The 25,258-nt window shown below is 43.7% G+C and overlaps 1 protein-coding gene across 4 annotated transcripts in view; it reads right to left on the reverse strand.

The window, feature by feature from the left end:
* Positions 1-25,258, reverse strand: part of HBS1L (HBS1 like translational GTPase) — a 123,474-nt gene that overhangs the window by 91,339 nt on the left and 6,877 nt on the right. For 2 of the 4 annotated variants that reach the window (XM_075597381.1, XM_075597382.1), the window contains 3 exons: positions 17,603-17,737; positions 16,027-16,221; positions 12,000-15,196 (listed from right to left, as the gene is read on the reverse strand). In XM_075597381.1, the coding sequence (XP_075453496.1) occupies positions 13,797-15,196; positions 16,027-16,221; positions 17,603-17,737 (1,730 nt within the window). In that variant the 3' untranslated portion in view covers positions 12,000-13,796. Of the gene's footprint in view, positions 1-11,999; positions 15,197-16,026; positions 16,222-17,602; positions 17,738-25,258 lie in introns of those variants that run through there. The other 2 variants (XM_075597380.1, XM_075597379.1) reach the window with 1 other exon arrangement.

The raw sequence follows: 25,258 nt of genomic DNA on the forward strand, positions 1-25,258 counted from the left end.
CTGCTTCCCCCCGAGGCCAGCTTCCCAAGCTCACCTCCCATGGCACCCCCTCCGAGCCCATCTCCCGTGCCCCCAAGCCCACCTCCCGTCCCGGGCAGCAGGGGATATCGGGGGCAGCAGGGGATATCGGGGGCAGCAGGGGAAAAGCGTCCGGCGGCAAGATAAGTCACCCCACCCAGTCACTGTCACCCAGTGACTCTCTCCCACCCAGTCACTGTCTCCCACCCACCCAGTCACTGTCACTCACCCAGTCACTGCCTCCCACCCAAGTGTCCCTGCCCCCCCCCCTCCCACCCAGTCCCTGGCCCCCCACCCCACCCAGTCCCTGGTCCCCCACCCGTGTCCCTGCCCCCCCCTCCCACCCAGTCCCTGGCCCCCTCCTACCACCCACCCAGTCCCTGGCCCCCTCCTCCCACCCACCCAGTCCCTGGCCCCCTCCTCCCAACCAGTCCCTGGCCCCCTCCTCCCAACCAGTCCCTGGCCCCCTCCTCCCACCCACAGTTCCTGGCCCCCTCCTCCCACCCACCCAGTTCCTGGCCCCCTCCTCCCACCCAAACACCCAGTCCCTGGCCCCCTCCTAAGTCCCTGGCCCCCTCCTCCCACCCACCCACCCAGTCCCTGGCCCCCTCCTCCCACACACCCACCCAGTCCCTGGCCCCCTCCTCCCACCCACCCAGTCCCTGGCCCCCTCCAAAAGTCCCTGGCCCCCTCCTCCCACCCACCCAGTCCCTGGCCCCCACCTCCCACCCAGTCCCGTCATTGCCTGTAATTCACTGTTTGTGTCTGTGTGCGTATAGGGGAGAGCGAGTGTGTGTGTATGTGTGTGTGTATGTGTGTGTGTGTGTGTGTGTGTGTGTGTGTGTGTGTGTGTGTGTGTGTGTAGCAGTGTCTCTGTGTGGCTGCGTGTGTGTCAGTGGCTGCGTGTGTGTATCAGTGCGTGTCTGTCAGTGGCTGTGTGTGTGTGTGTGTGTGTGTGTGTGTATCAGTGGCTGTGTGTGTGTGTGTGTATCAGTGGCTGTGTGTGTGTCTGTGCAGGCCCTATAGGCCAGTATAGGCGATAACATTTTTAGTGGGTCACGTAGGAGAAGTTCAAAAATAACCGGGTCACAGAAAAAAAAGTTTGGGAAACCCTGATCTAGAGAACTTGAAGGGTGTCACCATAGCTTAGCATTGATGGGGGGGAGGAGCTTATTCTTTATTCCTCCAAGCCCCACAAGGCATATGGGATCAAGTCCTATGTTTTCTTCTATATTTTCATTTACAGCTTCATTGAGTGTTGATGTTATCTGAAATAATAGTATGTATTTCCACCACGATTTTTTTTACCTCCTGTTATTTCCATAAATAATTATTTGCAAGGTGAGAAGACAATGTAATTTGAATATGCATTAGTCAAAATACTGAAGAATCTGTAGAAGTTTTAATACCTATTCCATGCCTTAAAATAGATTTGAAACCAATGCTATAAAAGCCATGCTCTGAAGAGCACCATGGTTTGGTTCTCTAGGTTTGTGAAGGTCTAAAAAGATTAGGTAATAGAAGCAGTCACTTTTCAACAAAATCAATACCACATATGGCATCATATTTAGGAGCATCGCACTGCAGTGAAACAGCACAAAATGGAAACCTGATCCTAGGCAGCAAGACAGCCTTGTTTATCTATACAAACGTTACCAAAATAAAAAAAAAGCTGTAGCATACACAATACTTTAGCATGTTTGAATAGAAATCTATATCTATACTGTATTTCTAAAATATCCTGCGATACAGTTTTGAGCTCATTGAAGGGGCAATCCATCCTAAGAAAAAGTGTATTAACAGCTGTGACTTGTTTAAGGGGTCACACCTGGGTGCCTTTTTTAATTTTACCAAAATGTGATACAAGCATTAATAAATCATTGTTTAAACTTTGTTTGTAAAGAGGTTGAGCTACCCTCAACTTTAATAATAGCCCTCCGATAATGACAGGGTGGGGATAAGGGTAACGACTGATTGAAATCGTAACACTTCTCCATTCAGAGGTCCAAAGAAATGCAATTTAAAAGTAATTTCCAGATAAAGAAAGCCAATCCCACGCTTATACAATTGTCAGATTGGCTTTGTGAAAGTAATTAGATTGCTACATTGGTTACATGTGTAGTTGCACTGTTGGCTTCGGATATAGTGGGCGCGCACACCCGTCTCCCGAGCGATCTGTGGACTCAGATCGCATGTGACCTCGGAGGCATGGCTGTGATGTCACAAAGTGTGGTTCGCCCACATTGAATGAACCGTTCACGTGACACGGCCGTCGCGCAAAAAAATCTAAACATTTTTGTCGGCACAAAATTCTGAGGCGTGGTCGCTATTCGCTCACGCGCACTGTGGTCTGCCCGATAGAGCTGCTGCATTTTGTTCGCACCGCACGCGCCATCGCTCGCACTATGGACGCAGCCTTAAAAAGGTAGTAGCCCTGCATGTTTTTTTATTTCTTCACTATACAATAGGATGTGTTATATCTTTGCTGTACTCTGTACAGTGGAAGGTTTGCCATTTTTTGACCTATGACCCATTTACGAGCTTCACAATGCCGAATCAGTGACCAACCTCATGCTAATGAGTCCAAACAAATGAAACTACTGTCTGGGTGTGTGAGCCATAAGTGCATCTTCCTGGAAATGGGCTACGCTGGGCATAAATTGTTTAATGCAGCTAGGAAAAGCCCTCAAGAATCCACATAGTAAAGTGGATAGGAAAACAAAACGTGACACACCCAGTGGGTGCTCATTTGCATGTTACTATCAGAATCCTTGCCTACAGCTTAACCCACTATATGCCATGTGACAATTGCGGTGAATTAAGCATATGGAAAACACATCTTTGGGTACATGACCTTTGCTGCACTTTATGCAGTGGAGGGTTTTTGTCTTTTTTGGAACGAACAACCTAAATGCTTGTCCTGTTAATGACACTAGTTTTGCAGCCGGCTAGGTTGATACATACCATTTTTAGGGTTCCAGAGGGTTTGAAACTATAACTGGTTTAATGCCTAAGGGAATGGACCTTCAATAGAGATGAGTTCAGTTCTGAAAAGTACTGAACAAGAATGAAGTATTTTTTCTCCTCAGGTAAAAAGTCAATTACATCTAATAATTTAAAAACTATCCATTTGGATATTAACATTTAATTCTTAGGTCGCGATTATAGTAAGTGTGATGGGGTGCGCGCTGCACGAACTGCAGCAGCTCTATCGGGCCAGGCCATAGTGCACGCGATGAAGAGCGACCGCGCGGCAGATTTTTAAAAAGACAATTTTGGGTTTTTTTGCGCAACAGCCGTGACACATGAGCGGTTCTGCCAATGAGGGCGAGCCAGCCTGGTGATGCCTCCGCCACGCCTCCATCTAAAGAGCACACATCGACCGGGCGACAGGCGCGCGTTGCACCATGCGCTCCGTCGCGTGCGCCTACTATAAAACACAGCCTAAAACCATTTGCAAACACCTCAATATCTAAATTATTTACATTGATATTGCTCGCAGGAGAACCTCAATCACAGATGTATATATTTTTTCTATATAGCTCGAACAGAAAAGATTGAAATAAGGAATTAAAATACAACCAGCACTGCCCTTTGCCACAGTATATAGGGACGGAGTACCATTTAAAAGTAAACAACCAATCATATAGCTTCATGAGCTTTGAAGCCCAGATTTCGGAATTCAAAAAATGTGGCATTTTCCTTAAAATGATTTGAAAAGAGCTTTTGATCAATGTATAGCAAGGCTGGGTAAGAGAGTGTAGGAGATGGAGCATGAGAAACAGATGGCTGCTTGTGAAATAGGGCCCTCATTACCTTTTGTATCTGTTTGCGCTCTTTGTACTTATTTGGCATGCCATTCTGTTTATGCAATTATATCATTCTGTTTCCCCATTGTACCATGCTGCAGAATAAGTGGGCGCTTTTCAAATAAACAATAATATTTATATAATAAGAGATTGCACCAAAACAAAAAGTAAACATTACATAAAGCTTGTGCCCCCAAAATCTTACACTATGTAGTCTAAATGAGACTTAAAGCAGAAGTAGTAGCAGATGTATTGTTATGTATTACTATGTGTTGTGTGATTTGAGTGTTGCGGCGCTTGGATTTGAAACCATGTAAATGGTTCATTACCAATGTGAGTTTTCAGGTAGGATTTGAAGGACGGGAGAGAAGGTGGTTGGAAAAGTACAGTGGTGGCAACAGTGATGAAGATCATTTCATCTTTGGTATTAGCCCTGACTAAATATGGCCAGCGGCAACTACTTTCAGACGAGTCAGTCATTAGTTCTACTTGGATAAGTTTGGCGCATAGGGTATATCGGATCCACTAGCAGCTATTTTACCATCCCCACATCCACCAAAGTTAGTGAGGAATTAATTTCCAGGGCAGGATGGTTATTTAGGTGCAGAATCAGAGTGTAATATTGGGATAAGTGAGAGGGAAAAACACGTCAATGGGGAAAGTGCCAACCACATACACAACTCCATCGTATTAAAACAGTGTGAAACACAGATGGGAACAGGAAGCCCAGATATATAATTGTGTGCGGGTTGGGGACACACTTATACTAGCTTAGAATAAAGTTAGTAGCAAGCTTATTATATTATTTTACTGCTAGCTACTTTTTTGCAAGCCGTCTTAAAGTGAAATCCAAGACCAAAAAAAATGCTTTAAACGCAGCATTTTTAAAATAATTCTCAAGAGTTGTGTTTACGGTGGTCAAGAGAAGAAATATTCAATTACTTGAATCGATGTATGGCAGCTCTGCAAAAAAAATTGCATATATTCAACAAGGAAGTATTTGTGAAAAATGTGCTTGCAAAGAGCCATTTAAAATTACTTAAAAAAGAAGTTCAATGAAAGCATCCAAGGCGAGACACCCATAAAATTTAGAGAAACAAAAATAAGTAAAATCCACCCTTTATGCCTCTTTTAAAAACATATTGGTGGAGGGCAATCTGTCCCATCCCAACCGGTTTCATCAAGGATGATACCCCTGCTCCCCTTTTACATTCTTAACTAGATCCCATCTGTGAAGGTAGGGGGTAATCAGGCTACATAATAAAGGTTAAGCCCTCTGGTTACCCCTGACACTGTTGGCTCCCGGTAGCTACATAAGCACCATAAGCCAGGGACCACAGATAATACATGCTGAAAATAAAGTGACTCCTGCTTTTTTTGGTTTTCATGTTCCCTTGGCCCAAGAACTGTGAGATTTGTCAGTTTTAGGGGGGATATTTGGTTACAAATAAAATAATTTTGTTTGCAGCAGTTCGGGGTCCGAAGTTACCAGCAGTCCTTTAATTCTCCCTGGCGAGCAGGCATGATTTGCTGGTAGGCGGGGTGAATTACTCCTGTATTTCGAGCTCAAATATCCCAAATCCATTTCCCTTATAAGTATAAGGTTCCCCAATGTGTATACTTTAATAAAGTGTACTTTATAATGTTTTAGACATTTGCTATAAGACTCTATACAGTCAGCCACGGCATCAGCATAGACGCCGGCATGTCTGTATAGAGTCCGTAGTTCAAAGAGGAGAGGATGTCCAGAGGTGAGAAGACCGCTTGGTGGCGAGGTAGGGTGAATTGCCAAGTCCGGAGAACAAAGGGCACCCTGTGGGGACACCTTTTGTATCTGCCAGACTTAGTGGAGCCTGCCCAGTGGGTGGCAATGAGTTAGCTGGCGGAGATACAGCTCATAGGTGCTTCTCCCATTAGCTAAATTATATTTCCGGCTTAACCGGCTTTTTGAGACGGCTTGGTACTCCTCCTCCTCTGACGTCAGCCCAGAGACGAACCCGTTTCTATTGGCTGGCGGGGAGAAATTCCAACACCCTGATTGGTCGCTCCTCCTTCCTGCATGCTGAACATAGCTCAGCGGAGGGAATGTAAGTAGAAGCCCCAGTCAGAGAACCAGACGATTTTGCGGCTTGACTCGAAGCTAGGACGGGCTTTCCAAAGTTGCTCTGTTCCAAATAGCAGAGCAACCGGCTTCGTTTTGAAGCTAAGAAAGTGCCCTGCAGAGACTTAGGCCCGGGCCATGGAGGGGTGAGGAGATCCGAGCCGCGCTAACGCTGAGGCTCGCCTGCTGAAATCTGCGTGATTTCATGCCCACACAGGCGAGCCAGCGGGCGCGATCGGAGCCGGGGGGAGACTGAGGGAGGCGGGGCAGTGACGTCGCTGGGCCAATCGCCCGCGACGCACTGATGTCGACGTCGCCGTGACGTTGACACTGCTGTGCTGTGATTGGAGGTTTTCAGCCGACAGCGCGCTGAAAAACAGCTTGGTGCTCGGCTGAAAACTCCAACTCGTCAGCACGCCTGCGGACGCTCGCGTGAGCCTCCTCTCAAGGCATCCTCATTGAGGATGCAGGGGCTCAGCGCGGAGCGTCCGCACGGCTCAGCACGGCCTGTCCTTCTATGGACTCGGCCTAAGTGAGACGCGAGAACCAAGTTCTCATTTGAGAACATAGCAGTCGCGGTCAGGCGTTCCTGTCGAAAACAGTTCAAGGACTATCGGGACTAGGTCCCGGTCAGGATTTTCTGCTGAATGTCGGTCCAATACGTCCGGAACAAGGTTCCGAACAGGGTAAGCCCATGCAAGCGGGCGCTCTGCACCTAGGAAAGGCTAGATCTCAAACCCCAGACCCCAGTAAGTGTATATGTTTCTGTATTTTGTTGTATTTCCGAGGTTTTATCCAAATAAACCCTATTTTTATTTCACGGTCTTGTTTTGCCTATTGAATGATCCCAAAAATATAAATGTGTTAAAAGATCTGGTCTACCGTAACACCATCATTATGGATAATACGGACCTGCTGAATCTAAGAACATTTAAAATCAAAGAAATAGCTCCATTCATTTCTAAAAGGTAACGCACAAGGCCCTCAATTCTTCAATCCAGGAAAGTTCTGCATAACACCATTTTCTGCAACTACCTTCCTCTAAGACATTTCCCTGTTCTATGACTACAAACTTAACTTAAACTTGACACAGAGCAATGTCCAGCTTCCTTAAAATGTTTAGCCATAACATTCTCCATGTTTAATAGCCGATTTGTGTTAGCTAATTCTATCCCTCAATGCTATTATTGTACAGTTCAAATAAAAAGATGTGCATATCAACATGTAATCTACTCATTGTGGAACAATTTATAAAATAATTAATCTTGATACATTTGCCTGTATTGGGCTGTTTAAAAATCATACACCAGGGTTCGCTAAAGTGTATTTGTGCCGATTGACGTTTTCAGCTCCAGGGACCCTCTGGTTCCAGAGACATCGAACAATGAAGTTAGCAGCATTACTTCCTGGTCTCATGGCTGTCCAATAGAAAGCTGCAACCAACGATGTTTCAGCTCTATTGGCTTGCGGGACCCTTCAAGAACTGATCATTAGACTGGATTCCAAGAGTGATTAAAAGACCAGGACTGAAACCAAACGTAAAATGGGAGGATGAAATCAGAAAATGTGTTGGAGCAACGTGGAGAGGCTTGCACATGGACTACTTGGAAGAACATTGGTGAGGCCTTCATCCAGCAGTGAATCGATAGGGGCTGAAGGCGATATATGTATAATTGTGGATTTAAATTTAGCCCAAATATATATGGATTGTATGATCAATCAAAATGTTGAACCCGCACATTCATCTGGTGTTGGTCGTCAATTCATCCTCTTTATTACAAATTATATTCAGTGTCTAGACAACTGTCCAGGCAGGATATATTTTTACAAGATGGCATGGTTGAGACAAAGTTTAACCAAGCATTGGCAGTAATAGGTTTCCTGAACAGAGTAAAAATGTAGTCCTGTTTCTACCTTATAAATTAATACTGTACATTCAAAATTCAGGGTAATAGGCAAATCCCCCAAATGTTCCATTCATAAATACACACACACACACTGGTGAGAGTACTAGCCCTGAAAAAGCCATGTTCTGTTACCCACATAAAAATTTACCTTTGGTATACCGAAAAAAGCTTCACATTTTAAAAATAAAGGAGCTGATAAACAGCAACCAGTGTCACATTAATCAAGGCGGTTCTATCACCCATCGAAAAATCTATAAAAAGCACAAGGATAAAGCAAGCAAAACAAAATACTTTATAATAGATGCTGCTAAATATAGGAGATATTAATCTACAGATGTTTTATCTGTCTACCAAAATACTCACACCCTACTTCAACCTATAGGCCACTCGATATATTGAACTAGTTTGCACATAAAGGCAAATCTTTAAGAAGAAAAAAAAATCTGGAGTGCTTCATTTTTTCCAGTGTAGGTGTAGTACCAAAGTGTTAAAAAAAAAAAAAAAAAAACCCCAGAAAAATGGAGATGAGAACATTTTGAACTGTTCACTGCTGTCGTCACATTTTGTTGTACAGGAAGCCACATACTTTAGAAAGCCCACACAACATCTTGCTGTGGCAAGGGCCTCCAAAACATTGCTGGTACCTCCGACAGTGTCAGGGGTCAAAAAATAAAGCAAGGTAACATTTATACAATGGGGCTTACTGTAGGTATAATATATATTTACTGCATATTAAAAAAAAAAAAAAAATAGATATACTGTAGATATATTTTTTTGTTTGTATATGCAGTAAATATATATAACAAAATAATCACCAGAATTTGAGGTAGGCACTTATAATAGCATTTTAATTCTCAAATAAGTGAATTTGAAAAAGAGACTCTAATCAAAAAGGAATAATCTTAGTAGCGACAACTATTCTTATGTTTCAGACGTGAGGACACACACCTAACTAGTAGTTTTCCTTATCTTAATACATGTGCCGCACACGCACATGCACACACGCACACACTGACTGACACGCACACACACACACACACACACACACACACTGACTGACGCACACACACACATTGACTGACTCGCGCACACACACACACACTGACTGCCGCACACACACACACACACTGACTGACTGCCACACAGACAGACACACACACACACACACACACACACACACACACACTGACTGACTGCCGCACACACACACACACACACACACACACACACACATACACACACATACACAGACTGACGCGCGCACACACACACACACACACATACACTGACTGACGCGCGCACGCACATACACACACTGACTGACGCACACACACACACACACTGACTGACACGCGCGCACACACACACACACACACACACACACACACTGACTGACGCACGCACACACACTGACTGATGCGCGCGCGCGCACACACACACACACACACTGACTGATGCGCGCGCGCGCACACACACACACTGACTGACGCGCACACACACACACACACACAGATGCGCGCACACACACACTGACTGATGTGCGCGCGCGCGCACACACACACACACACACACACACAGAGACTGACGCGCGCACACACACACACACACACACACACACACTGACTGACGCACACACACACACTGACTGACGCGCGCGCACACACACACACACACACACACACACACACACAGACACAGACACAGACTGACGCGCGCACACACACACACACACACTGACGCACACACTGCATGAAGCTGTAAACGGGGGGGGGGGGGGGAACGGAGCTGTAAATGAGGGCGGGGGACCGGACCTGTAAAGGGGGGGAAGAGGGGGGCGGGATTGATGTGAACTGGGGACAAGCAGAGAGGGAGGGGGGAAGAGAGAGAGGGAGGGGGGAAGAGAGAGAGAGAGGGAGGGGGGAAGAGAGAGAGAGGGAGGGGGGAAGGGAGGGAGAGAGAGAGAGAGAGAGAGAGAGAGAGAGAGAGAGAGAGAGAGAGAGAGAGAGAGAGAGAGAGAGAGAGAGAGAGAGAGAGAGAGGGGGGGGGGGGCGGGGGAGGGGAGAGTGAGAGGGGGAGGGGGGAGACAGGGGAAGAGAGAGAGGGGGAGGAGAGAGAGGGGAGCAAGAACATTACATCCCGGGCAACGCCGGGTCTCTCAGCTAGTATTATATATATATACACATATGCATACAAACACAAAGTTGTTATGCAATTCAAGCTACGTGAGATACTTTGCAAAGAAAATAAAGACTAAAGAAAACCAAAACTAAATTTTACCCTCAGTATATCTTTAAAAAAAAAAAAACAACACACACACATTTAAAATGCGTATGCAATAACTTTCACACCAAATTTAAAAAGGGTTATCTCAAATACAAAAATCACGTCTTTAAAGGTTTGCTCATAAGCCTTAAAAAAAAAAAAAAAAAAAAAATACATTTATCTAAGGGAGACAGACCAGATTAAAGAAATGAGCGTCAGTAAAAAAAACAGAGTAACAGGTGTAACTATATCAGCTTTAATATGGTGTCACAGTATTAAGTACAACATTTTAACTACTTTTTTCCTAGTACAATGTAGTTGATCCGCTCATTTTAAAAAGAGATTTTATGTTTAAAGCCGTATAGATTTCAAGTCGAGGCAGGGCCGCCAACAGGGGGTGAGCCGGGACAAGTGTCCTACGCCCGGTCCTTTCCCCAGCTACGGGCCTCCCACACTGGCCTCTCTCTGACATCAGTGGTAGGAGAGAGAGGCTCAGCACGGGACAGTGAGGAGCCTGGGAGAGGCGGGGCCCAGCGGCAGCCGGGCAAAGAAGTGGAGAGGGGGGGTTGTTTGTATTTGAGGGGCGGGGCTTTTTTGGGAGGGCGGAGACGTTTGTAGGTATTTGGGGGTTTCTTTTTCTACTTTGGGGGGGTGTGGTTTTCTCTATGTATTTTGCGGGGGTGGGGAGAAGGGGTTAAGAGAGAGGAAGAGGAGAGAGAGGGGGGAGAGGAGGTAAGAGTGAGATGGGGAAGAGAAATACATGGGAGTGGGTGGGGGGAGAATAGGTGTGTGAAATGGGAGGGGGGCTTGCAAGACCGCCAACATTGAGGGGGGAGGGAGAAAAGGAGGGGAAATCTGTCGGCGGCCCCGAGTAGAGGATCCAGATGAAGTTTACTAGTTATCAGATGAAGAGTTGGTTGTAATCTTCAATTATCTAACCCAGTGGTTGCCAACTATTGGGGGGGTGGGGAGGGGTTAATGAACCCTATAATTATATTGTGAAATTCTGAAGAACCGCAACCCTCTCCAATAGCGCGTCTGAGATCAGTTTCATTGTAAGGAACTGCAATTCTCTCTTATAGCGCATCTGAGATCAGATACCTTGTAAATCCATCTGTATTATGTACAATTTTCAAATGACTTGAAAATTGCAGGGAACCCTTTATGGATGCCCCCGGGAACCATGGTTGAACAACACTGATCTAACCAGTGATGTTTCTCCAACTACGACTAAATTGGATTTTAAAGGCTGGTGGAATTTTGTGGTGCGCGCGAACAGATTGATTGATATATATATCAATCAATCAATATCAATCATACATACATACACACACATACACACACATACACACACATACACACACATACACACACATACACACTATTTTCAACCCATTCAAGTGTTGTTTTGTCCTGCCAGAGACAAACTGAACATACGTTCAGGACAAAACAGAACTTGAATGGGTTGAAAATAGTATGTATGAGATACATACATACATATATATGTATGATATATATATATATGTATGATATATATATATATATATATATATATATATATATATATATATATATATATATATATATATATATATATATATATATATATATATATATGATATATGATATATATATATATATATATATATCTGTTCGCGCGCACCACAAAATTCCACCAGCCTTTAAAATCCAATGTAGTCATAGTTGGAGAAACATCACTGGTTAGATCAGTGTTGTTCAACCATGGTTCCCGGGGGCATCCATAAAGGGTTCCCTGCAATTTTCAAGTCATTTGAAAAATGTAAACTACTCCAAGATAAACAAATGATTGTAATAATTCTAGCTAGATGCATCTGAAACTGAAAATAAAAAGATTTAGCAATAACTACATTGATTGAAGGCTGTTCTTTTATGAACTTTATTCACATATAAACAGACCTACAGTGACATAAAAGGCATTTGTTAAAAAATACATTCAGTTGTTAGCTTAACATCAACATATGTCTATATTGCTTAAGAGATACAAAAATAGCTTGCCAGGTTTACAACTATTGCTTTAGTACAAAAACAAAATTAAAAACAATGTACATCTTTACAGAGCATGTTCACATGCTGGGAACAACATTACATGTATCTAACCACTAAATAAAAATAAATAAAAAATACCCGCAATACAATTTTGCATTTAATACAGTCAGTGCATCTACACAGAAGAAAAGCTGAAAACTACACCATTTCTAAAAATTCTATACAGGCATACCCCGGTTTAAGGACACTCACTTTAAGTACACTCGCGAGTAAGTACACCTAGCTCAATAGGCAAACGGCAGCTCACGCATGCGCCTGTCTGCACGTCCTGAACAGCAATACAGTCTCCCTACCTGTACCGAAGCTGTGCGCAAGTGGGGAGACTGTAGAGCCTGTTACAAATGCGTTATTTACATCAGTTATGCACGTATATGACAATTGCAGTACAGAACATGCATCGATAAGTGGGAAAAGGTAGTGCTTCACTTTAAGTACATTTTCGCTTTACATACATGCTCCGGTCCCATTGCATACGTTAATGTGGGGTATGCCTGTATCTAATTTGCTTTATTTTAAACTGCTAGTCTCGACTCATTTCCACGAAGTTTCTGTCACACAATGCATTTGTAACCCCTTAATGATGGTGTGTGAGGCTCCTTCTACTGACTAAACTCAATGGAATGCTTAATCCTATAGGAACAAAGACTTGCCAGTTTTAGAATGGAAACAAATGTGACCGACATTCACAGCTCCCATCACTCGTGACGGCTCCCGAGTGGAATGAGTGGATACTCCCAGTCTTAACCCGAGACAGTGAAGCATTTTAGCTTCAGAACGCCAGTGAATGAGACGGAATGCATTTAGTTCTATATGTCTGAAAATGTTACTCAAGTTGCAGAATAAGTAGGAATGTGTCATCAGTTCAATATGAATCGTTTGGAATACTGAAAGGCGGACTATGAGAAACCTGAAAGACCTTTTTCTAAAGAATCGATTTGTTCTAGGAGGCAGTAAATTGCCTTGGAATATACACACACACACACACACACACACACACACACACACACACACACACACACACACACGTAGATTCAAATCTGGCTCAGAAGAACGGTTAAAAGTGATGTACAAGAAGTACTAGGAAGGGGTTTGTTTGACACGGGAAGTTTTAGCAATAAAAATGGCTGGCTTCACAATTATATTTGTTCATTTGAAGACGAGCACCACGCCCATTGGATTGGAGTACATCACTACACAATATGAGTCAATAGAAATCAGTCTATGAAGCAGTCTATGTTCAGTCACCACCAGAAGCTTTGTGGCAGTTTTATACAACGTTTAACCCGACTTTTCTAGTCAGCCAACACAAAAGTCACAACATACATTGGAACTTCTGTGGAAAATACTGATATACCTCAAATAATGCTTTTGGAGAAAAACTACAAGCTTAGGTTAAAAAGAAACCTCAGTATTAATATCCCATTGCAAAATTCTGAATACAAAACTAAAAAAAAAAGTGTATAAAAATATAACTAAATATATAGCTGCAGATCTCCAAAGTGTAAATAAAATGACAGATTATCACTATACTGTATATACACTCAAAGATAAAACCTGGAAAGAAAAAAATGAATACATTAAAAAAAAAAAAGTCAACAGGTATCTTCCTTATTATCTTACGAAAGCTTTCTTTTGATTTGCTTTCACAACGTCATCAGGAGAAGGTGTTTGAAAATTAAATGGTATTATCGCTGGTTGAACCATTGTACTAGTTTCATCTACTGGACTATTGTGGTGGCATTGGTGAATCATTAAGATACTTTTCTTGCATGCTTTTGGAATGTAACTAAAGCACAAGCTTAGAGCAAATGCAGATGGTCTGGCTTTCAGAGTCTTTCCCCAATAACTACTTGTTTTATGACCCTCACAAATATTCCTTTTCTTAGAGCTTATATCTTTCCGAGATGGTCTTCCAGGCTTTGCAGTTGTAACCTTTGGAAGATGAACACAAGCTTCTGCAGTGTCTCCTGGATTGTTAATAAGGACACTTAGATCAATACTAGTATCCGTTTCTGTTAAAGGCAATGTACTGGATAATAAAAGCCTCTGGGAATCTTTAGGGAAAGGCTTACTCACTTTAACAATTCGATCAAACAATGAGACTTGTGTTTCTTTAGCTTCAGAGCGGTCGGAAACGGCTAGGGAGGACAGAGATTTTGACAGTGCTGGCATCTGAAACGTTGCATGCGACAGATCTGACAGATGCGACAAAGGTAACCGTGATCCTAGTTGCATGTCTGTACTGCTTGATGGATGTTTCTGAAGACTACATAAAGACACGTCCTGTAGTGGATTGATCTCATTATGCTCCTGAATCAAATCTGCCAGCGATGGACTTCCATATTTTGGCACAAACAAATTATCTTCATCATTGGACGTGCTGACCTCAGTATTTTGTAACACGGAGCTTAGACTACCAAGCAAGTCTGGCTGCTTATAAGTGGCTTTGGTACCTGGTATCACATTTCTAGGAAAGCAATCAGAGTATAGGCTGATGTCAGCTGCAGATTTTACACTGCTCTGATTACAGGTTGCAAGACTTAAAGAGCTACTAAAAGTATCCTCTTCTAGCCACTGTTTCAAATCTGGAACATCAAACATGCTTTCATGAGGTTGTGCAGAGGAAATTTCAGAAAGCTTAGCTCCCAACAGGTCCGATCCTTTCCTGAAACCAGCATCCTCCTTGGAGTCTGAAATCAAATCTAATAGACTGATAGAGGAATCCGCTTTTGGACTGAAAAATGTTTGCTTCGAACTTTCACTTAATAATGTAGCTAATGACAAGTCAGCAGTGGTATCAGAAAAGCCTTGTTTGTCATCACATTTCAAAGGAGTAACATATTTCTCAGTTTCAACATCCAACCTACTACCTAGGCCCAATCTAGACAAAGAGGATTCCTGTATAGGCAAAGTAAGATCAAAGTGTGCATGCGCAGTGCATTTTGCAAGCTTTTCTGCAGAAGACAAACTGTGCTCATCAGCTAAGCTCTGTAAAGAACAAAATTTGGCTTCTTACCTTACGATAGCCAATAATTTTCAGATGATCAATAGAGATGACAAAAAGGGCCAAACATGCAATGGGCATCAGCAGACACGGAGGGTGGAGCAAATAAGATAGAAAAGAAAAAAAGGCATTTATTTACTATATATCACCAAGTTCAAAGATAAAAATCTATGGAAGCCAGTGAACACCTTTAGAATTACTCACTTAGATTATTAAATGATCATTAAGCAGATATTTTTACCAGTTACGCAAATACTATTGAAATCTCAAAAGGTTACCCTGGTAATGTTTGGATTCATAAACGGCTTAATTTAATTTTCATTTGTTCTAATCTCATTGTTTAGGTTTTATATTGTACACGGAATTCATTTCAACAGAGAAAGTTGTGTGTATATATACACATATGTAGCAAGCTTCATTGTTTCCTTTTGGTGGGATATGAGGTGATATTCTGCACCAACAGCGCCACCGAATCCTTTGCAAATTCTGATACGCTGCATTATAACTGGATCGAGTGTTTTCTGGGGGACTAATGACGCTTGCACATGTATACACATTTTTAAAATGATGCATGTTTAATACTTATTTCACAGAATAAAAAAAAGTGTGCTATGTATACAATTGAAAATGACATACAATACTTATCTTTTGAAAGGTGTTCAAAATGCCCACTACTTCTACACTAGAACGCACCACATCACTGATACAGAATGATTCAAAGTGTGTATACATTAGTTTGAATCACCCTGTACATGTACGTACACAATAAAAAACATTGTATGATGAGCATAACTGAAAAGAACCCAATAAAAAAATTAAACAAAAAAAAAAACATACCTTTTGCAGTTTTCCCTGTAGACACAGAGTCCTGGTTCACTGGATTTGTGTTTTTGTTGCAGTCCTGCGTAAGTACCAGGTCCAAGGCCTTGGCCTCATCAAATTTACTTTGCAATACAGCATCAATCATGACCTGTTCCACTACAGTATCTCCTAGGACTTCTCTCATGTGGTCAAGGCACGAGTAGAGACGAGCTAAAACAAAACAAAAACAAGTCCAGAAATAAGATGACTAGAAAGTTTATCCTTACAGTAAGAGACTGTTTTAACACCTGTGTTTAGAATTCAACATACCTAGTACAACACACACGAGGACACAAGCTTTAGAGGGGGGGAAAATGATCTGGCGGCTTGCATTTCATTATTTTAACCACAGAAACATTGGATTTGGGAAAATCAGATGGACGGCAGAGAAGTATAATTAAGTAAGTTACATTTCTAAATGATTTGTCACCACAAACAATTGGCTAGTTTCAAAGAGTGCCAAAACTGTCATTGTTAGAACGATATAGCACATAGTACTTAAAATGTTTGTTTGCTAGCTGAATCCAAATGTATTTAAATTAAGTCAAAAGCAAAACACAGTAAGCTTTGTGTGCTTATGTCAACATGACAATATGCTTATTGCAGAAAGTCTACAATGAGACTCCAGTCCATGAGGGGATGCCAATATTTCTTATGCAGAGTGCCTGCTCCAAGCTGCGAGTGCGCCCCAGTGCAGAGCGCCTGCTCCAAGCTGCGAGTGCGCCCCAGTGCAGAGCGCCTGAGCCCCAGTGCAGAGCGCCTGCTCCAAGCTGCGAGTGCGCCCCAGTGCAGAGCGCCTACTCCAAGCTGCGAGTGCGCCCCAGTGCAGAGCGCCTGCTCCAAGTTGCGAGTGCGCCCCAGTGCAGAGCGCCTGCTCCAAGCTGCGAGTGCGCCCCAGTGCAGAGCGCCTGCTCCAAGCTGCGAGTGCGCCCCAGTGCAGAGCGCCTGCTCCCAGCTGCGAGTGCGCCCCAGTGCAGAGCGCCTGCTCCAAGCTGCGAGTGCGCCCCAGTGCAGAGCGCCTGCTCCAAGCTGCAAGTGCGCCCCAGTGCAGAGCGCCTGCTCCAAGCTCCGAGTGCGCCCCAGTGCAGAGCGCCTGAGCCCCAGTGCAGAGCGCCTGCTCCAAGCTGCGAGTGCGCCCCAGTGCAGAGCGCCTGCCCCAAGCTGCGAGTGCACCCCAGTGCAGAGCGCCTGCTCCAAGCTGCGAGTGCGCCCCAGTGCAGAGCGCCTGCTCCAAGCTGCGAGTGCGCCCCAGTGCAGAGCGCCTGCCCCAAGCTGCGAGTGCGCTACAGTGCAGAGCGCCTGCCCCAAGCTGCGAGTGCGCCCCAGTGCAGAATGACCATCCACAAGCTTGTCTGCCTACTGCAGAATTATTGTACCAATATAAGTTTGTGCAGCTGCTGTAACCAAGATAAAAATATGCTTTCTGCCATGTGGCCGAGATTAAGAATACCTGTGCGTAAATTATGCACTGTAGATTGTAGATAGGCAATAAAATAAGTGATTACTAGTTAAATATTACAGCGGTGGTCGATTTATGCAACAAACAAATTACCTTGATCAACCGCACTGAGAGAGATGTCGGCAGCTGTAGAATTATCTGGGGTTTCTTCTTCTCCATCCTCCTCCTCTTCCAAAGGTTCAGCAAAGCCTGAGGGTTTCTCACGTTTCGAGTATATAAACTGAGCCGCTTAAAAAAATAAATAAATAAAAACACCATTTGTACAGATAGATTATTTTGGGTGGTACATGCAATCACTAAAAACTTTTCATATGGTTTTTAAATAAATCAGTTGTGTACAATTAGATCACACTTTCTGTTTATTTATTATTTTTTCTTTACTCTATTTATGCCCTTTCTAATGATCTTAATGCATTAAGTTTTTCAGTTGTTTAGAAAGGCAATTCCATTTGTCTAGAAATATACACTGTATACTACAAAAAAAGCTACTAAAAAGTGTGATGTATGTTAAGTTATAAAATGGCTATATCACCCAGTGAAGAAAATATTAGGTGTATGTGGCAAAATCAATCCAAAAGATCGTAGGACACCACCATAAAAAGGGGAAAAGCAAACAATAACGCAATAACGTAAAACCATGTTAGCTGTAGAAACTGGCGAGGTCCTGCAGTGTGACTACTCACATTTTAAAAGACATCATCAGGCATATCACACACGTGGGATATATCCTACACCTACTGTAGGAACTTGGGAAACAGTTCCTTGTTTCAATGTTTGAGTGGAGTTTTCAGATTATTGAGCCACTTATACTTTTATTACTTTGTCATTTATTTTTTTCCACAAATATTATTGTGTTGATAGTTTATTGTATTTATTCACAATTTAGTGTTTATGAATCACCATTTGATTTGCACTGATTCACTGGTTAACACTGGGAGCGCCAACCCAGACATTTTTGTGTTGCAAAATCAATCCATCCTGTGCGATCACAGTATATCTACAACATAAAAACAGGACAAGATTGAAGAGTGGAAGAGATCTCATGAGCAACCTGCGAAGATTTAATAAATGTTTGACTTGGCAATTTCAAGTACCCGTTTATGTACAAGGAATACAATATAAATATTACCTTTAAAAACTAAAATAAAGCATTGTTCAAATCAATGTAATAGAGGAAAGACACAGAAGAGCAGTTATTTTGAACATGTGTTGAACACATCTATTCAGCCTTTTATCTTCCGAGCCTCAGTGAGTTGAGGGCTGTGAATAGCAATGAGGATCAGTAAAAGCAGTCGCACTGCCGCAAACACACACAGCGTATTTACTCAGCAGTCTAAGGCCTGGGACATAGTAACTTGAAGCTCGCTGAGGCGCGCTCCTGCTCTGCCTCGCCTGCTGAAAATTGAGCTTTTTCCTGTCCTAGCAGGCGAGGCAGTGAGCGCGCTCTGGGGGCGGGGCGGAGGCGGGACGGAGCAGAGGCGTGCCAGGAGGCGGAGTGGGAGGCGGGGCTAGTCCCCCGCTCCCATTGGATGGGAGCGGTCACGAGACCGCTCCTCCGCTTCCCCGAGCGCCAAATTTGAAACTTCCCCGTCTGTTCCAATTTTCTGAGCCTCCGCACGCATCAGCGCGCATGTGGAAGGGGAAACTATAGCCGCGCTGATGACAGATGCAGGGGGTTTGTGCATCTGCTCAGCCCGCCTCAGCGAGCTTCCATTCACTATGTCCCAGGCCTAAGAATACGATATACAGATGTAGATCTGGTAAACGTTATTGCACCCATTGCCATACTGTAAAATCTCGCAATAGTTACAAGCGGCTCCATTAATAGCAGCAAAGCGTGATAACGGGTGCATTAATGTCTGCTACATCCGCAGGAAGCAACACGTCTTTACCCGCTCCACTACGTAAAAATAATGCTGCGGTGCGCTGCGTGCACCTGACAGCCAGTGTGCTGCGCCTCCAAAATACAAAAGAATCACAAATACCGATGAAAATTTATAAAATTTCTCAAACTTGCCCACAGTTCTTTGATCAAATCAAAGAACTAACCCAAACAATTTCATGAGATCCATTCACAGCATTAGTTTCTAAAAACAATTCCCAAAACATACCTAAACGGTTCCCAATATTGACTTCACACATTATCGGCCACCAGGTGTACTATAGCGGCCATCTTAAAAAAAGGAAGAACCTCCAACAATGACTATGATTTAAAAAAAATAATGAAAGCTGTTAACCTTATGGAACGTCTCAAGTCTGTTTAATGGTTATTGGGGTAATTTCTGTGAGATTTGGCTCCCCAGGGAATCTTCACAATATAAATCAGAATTTGATCATATAAATATGTACATTTATTTTATCTGAATTGTACATTTATGATCAAATAGAAATGTGCATGAATTGTGCCATGTCCCCCGTATCCTCACCTCTATTATTTTTTTGGAATCCTTCCCAATTCCCCTTTATAAATTTATGAAAATGTTCAAAATAAACTACAAAATACATAAGTCTGTATACCGCAGCACCTGCATATTATTACTGGGAGTGGCTATTCTGTAAGGCAGGGGGGCGCACACTTTTTCCCTGCGCCCCCCTGACAGCTGTCCCCTCACTCCCGCACCCCCCCCCCCAACCCCAACTTACCCGCGCTCCGGCGTAATGACGTCACGTTGCCATAGCAACGTGACGTCACATGACCTCGCAGCGTCATTTTGACGCCGCGTTGCCATGGCGCCGCAGGGAGGAAGCCGCCGGAGCCACGGTTAAGTAAGGTTTACAGAGGCCCTGCAGCTCCCCCGGCACTTAATTTAAGTGCCTTCGGGAAGCGCGCGGGGCCTCTGTAAACCCCGCGCCCCCCGTCGGCAGTGTCGCGCCCCCCCTGGGGGTCGCGCCCCACAGTTTGCGCACCGCTGCTGTAAGGTATTCAGATTGGCTAGTGTTGTACACAGAGTACAACGCGGTTTAGTAGTAGGCCGCTGCTCTTTAACTTGTTGATAAATGGCTTGGAAATTGGAATGCAGTATTATCTTTGTTGATTATAGGGAACCCGGTGGTGAAATGTGTGCAGTGCATTTTCTACAGGATGACCTAAACTACAGTAACAAGCTTACGCAATTTCTTATAGATAAATGCACATTTTACAGTGCATAATAAAGCTACAAGAAACAGCAAGCTTGAGTAGGGTGGAGCAGTGATCGTAACAAATTTACTATGAATTTTTAGTATCATGCAGCAGCTACAGAAGCAATTTAGGCACCATGTACAACAGCTTAAACTTTAAGAATTGCTCAAGACATTGTTCTTCCAATTCAAAGGAATCAAAATCAACAGTGAAGGTTAGAGCCCCCTGCGATTTCCTGATGACACTTATTTTTGCCATAAGTTCAGAAGACCTCCAGCAACAAATCTGAAAACTCTAAGTAAGAAAGTGGGCCTCTGCATGAATCTCAGCAAGACCAAAGTGATGTTCAACACACGTGTCCACTGCACAGATCAAAGAAATGGAATAGAACTAGAAGTAGAAGACTGTCCATCTAGCAAGTAACAATGGATGGAAACCTTTCCAATGAAATCAATATGAGAATCAAGACGGGATGGAGAGCATTTGGAAGAAACAAGAATCTTTCAAGAGAACCTTTCACGGTGCCTCAAGAGGAATGTTTTCAACCAGTGCATTATGCCTGTGTTCATGTATGGATGTGAAACGTGGACCCTAAATGTGAAGATAAGTCAGAAACTTCAAACATCTCAAACACTTAGATTGTACGCTTTATGAGGGCAGGGACTCCATTTCCTATTGTCTTCTTTATGTATGAAGCGTTTACTCCTATTACAGTATGTCACGTGTTACTGGTGTAAAGCGATACTATCATTTATTTGTAAAGAGCCAATATATTCCACAACGCAGTACAATAGGGGTAGATAGTGACATCAATTACATAAACAAAATGACATGCAAATAAGGACAGACAAGCGCAAATAGATACAGACGGTAATGAGGGCCCTGCTCCTGAGAGCTTACAATCAAGAGGGAACAAGGGGGAAAGCACCATGTACAGTACATGGATGGCACTACATAAAGATATACAGTACATACATCTCAAAGAACTATAGAGAGATGTACGCTGGGTATTACCCAAAGAAACAGGAAAAAAAATGAATGGGATGGAAACCAAACAAAAAAAGTCAGTGGCATCACGACACGGTGAAGAAACTGAAATGGCAGTGGGTTTGAACATATCACAAGAAGAAATTACCATCATTGGACAAAGATGGTACTCGACTGGATTCCAAGGGTAATTTAAAGACTAAGACCACGACCAAAAGTAAGATGGGAGGATCAAATCAAACAATTTGTTGGAGCAGTGGTGAGAAGAGATGCTTACAACTGGAGTATCTGGAAAATCATTGGTCATGCCTTCATCCAGCAATGGATCGACAATGGTTGAAGATGATGCAACATATTTGTGTAGGGGCAAGATTTGTATTCCATGCTAGAAGTTGATACACCAGAAAGTGTTAATAGATAAATATCACCGGGGACAATACAAAAGGCTTTTCACTCCAAGGGGTCTAGTGGAGGTCAGCCATTGAAATTTGTTCAAAGAAAGTTCCACCTGCTATGAAGCAAAGTAATCTTTTCAGTAAGGGCAGTGAAAATGTGCAACTTGCACCCTACACCATACACACACAGATGGCAGAAACAGTGGATATGTTTAGGAAGAATATCGTCTTAGAAAGTGCATCATGGCAAATCCAAATTAGATTGAACGATAAGGCATGTTGTTAATCCAGTGAGAAATCGGATTTCCGGTTGCTGAAGTCAAGATTTAGTGTTTTTTTCCTTTTCCTTGTGGAACAGAATTGGCCAACGTTGAACCTTTTTTTATTTCCCTTTGTATCAATAAAGAACAATGCATATAATCCTCTCAGCTATTATAACTTCAAACAAAAGGCTGAACTTAATGGGTATAAGGTTTTCCAACTAAATGGTATTTGTACTTCATACCAAAACAAAAAATGCTCGTAAGTGGAGAGATTTTCATTGTGTCAAAATATCTTTTTTTATATTTCGCACCAGATTTGCAGCAATATTGACCTCTCCCGTAAGGACACAAATACTATAAAGTGAACAGCTCCTGATGACAGAACATGACATGTATCTTTACAGTACATTTGATATATTTGAGAATTAATCCAGACGAGTGCCAGCACGCAGCATAAAACAAGGCGTTTTATAATACCACCACCAATATAGAGCCTTTATCATCCTGTCAAATATACTGTCATCTACACTTTCAATATTTAAGGGGATAAATGCACATGCACTGAAAGAACAGCAGCAAACTGTGCACAAGACAAAATGTACACGGGTAAGAGAAAAGTCCAACAACCTTAACGCCCTGTGGTGTTTCGTAATTACAGTGCTCAGTGAAATGTCTTACCTATGCCTGTCTTCCAAAATATAAATCATATTCAACCTGGAAAGAATTATCTTAAGCGGCTATAAACACCTGTTCTCTCTGCGCAGAGCAGGCACACGTGTGACTACTGTCATTCTGCAAAAGCTGCATGCAGAGTGCCCTGGAGCACTGGGGAAATTACCGTCATGCATGAAAGGGCAACAGAGCACCTCATACATACATTAAAGAAGAATCAGAGTAAAATGAGGACATCAAGAATAGTACAAAGATAAATCAGGCTATACCTAACATGATCCAATGTGTCTAAAATACTAACAATATCCTTGAAGTAGCAATTAAAGTAGTTCATTCATCAAATGAATCTTCTAGCTGGAATTCAGTTTGGCACTTAAATCCCATCACTCTGCAGTCCTATTCCACATTGCAGTCCCTGCTTGTAAACGTCAATGGCTTCCATCATAAAACCTCAACTCCAATTGAAACCTTATCACAATAGGCAAGCCTGTTATTATCTTTACACCAGGGGTGGCAACAACAGTCCTCAAGGGCCACATGACTGAGCCACCTATGCTGAAGCAGGGATATCCTGAAAACCTGACGTGTGTGGCCCTTGAGGACAGAGATTTGCCCACCCCTGACCTATACATTAACACAGGGGTGCGCTAACTTTCCCCCGTGCGCACCCCTGCCTGCTCTCCGTGGCGCCTTGTGTGTGTGTGTGTGTCCCCGCAACATCATTTGACGCTGGGTCGCGGGAAGGTAAGTGTGTTATAGCGGCCTCGCACGATCTCCCGGCATTTTATTTAAATGCCTGGGAAGGGAGCGCGGGACCTCTACAACTGCCGCGCCCCCGCCAATTTGTGCACCCCTGCACTAACACCTTGACATCTTTGAATGGTCCTTTATTAATTGGTTACCTTTTGGATTGTTATTAGTGCATGCAAGTCCATAGCTTTGAGTAGACAGAAAATTAACTTATATTATGAAAACTGCATAACAATATTCACTGTATTTAGCGTGAAGATACGATGTTGCTTTGTTCAGCAAATGTGACTTGTTGCACAAAGCCAAAATATCTATCCCCTCCTCCCCCCCCCCGAATTAATATCAACTTGTAAACTCAGCAAATAGACAAGGTAATGTGTATATATGCAGCGAAGACATTCAGCCAAGTTACATCACCAACTAACAGTATAGCAAAGATCAGAGAACATACAATACACATTGCATAAGCTAGCAATTAATATTGCAGATGCACAACTAAGCAAATAAGGCCCAGGGCATGCTTACTGTTTGCTTGCTCTTGCTCGCTGCTGCTTGCCACTGAGCCCCTACAGCCGCAATTAAAGCGGCTTTAGTAGGGGCTCGCGCATGCTTTCCCTTGCTTGCTGAGGCGCGCTTGAACAGAGCCGACAGTGAAATTTTAAATTCACGCGCTGACTCCGCTCACGTGACGCCTCAGCAACCAATGGAAGGACGAGCAGGGAAATGTGAACGGGGTCTGTGCGGTGCGGTGATGTGCCCCCGTCTGCCCCGATCCTTGTTGCTGTCAGCCTGCGGGAGATGGAGGGGGCTTGCGCCGCCGGGGGGAGGGAGCGGGTGATGTGTCCCCCTTCTGCCCTGATCCTTGTGCCTGCCTCGCTGCCCGCATGGGAGATGCAGGGGTGTTGCGCTGCCCCCGTGAGGGGGGGGGGGAGGAGCGGGTGATGTGTCCCCTTCTGCCCCGATCACCGTAGCTGCCTCCCTGCCTGCGCGGGAGATGGAGGGGGGTTGCGCGGCCGCCGTGGGGGGGGGGAGGAATGGGTGGTGTCCCGGAGCAGTGGTGGCAGCAAGGTGGTGTGTGTGTGTGATTATATATGTGTCTGTGTGTCTGTGTGTCTGTGTGTCTGTGTGTCTGTGTGTCTGTGTGTCTGTGTCTGTGTGTCTGTGTCTGTGTGTCTGTGTCTGTGTGTCTGTGTCTGTGTGTGTCTGTGTGTGTCTGTGTCTGTGTGTGTCTGTGTCTGTGTGTCTGTCTGTGTGTCTGTCTGTATGTCATTCTGTGTGTCTGTGTGCATGTGTGTGTGCGTGTGCGTGCATGTGTCTGTGTGTATGTGTGTGTGTGTATATGTGTATGTGTGTGTGTGTGCATGTGTGTGTGTGCATGTGTGTGTGCGTGTGTGCATGTGTGCGTGTGTGTATATGTGCGTGTGTGTACATGTGTATGTGTGTGTACATGTGTATGTGTGTGTGTATGTGTGCATGTGTGTGCATGTGTGTGCATGTGTGTGCGTGTGTATATGTGTGTGTGTACATGTGTGTGTGTGTGTGTACATGTGTATGTGTGTGT

The sequence above is a fragment of the Ascaphus truei genome, chromosome 4 (genome assembly GCF_040206685.1).
Source record: "Ascaphus truei isolate aAscTru1 chromosome 4, aAscTru1.hap1, whole genome shotgun sequence".
NCBI classification, from domain to species: domain Eukaryota; kingdom Metazoa; phylum Chordata; class Amphibia; order Anura; family Ascaphidae; genus Ascaphus; species Ascaphus truei.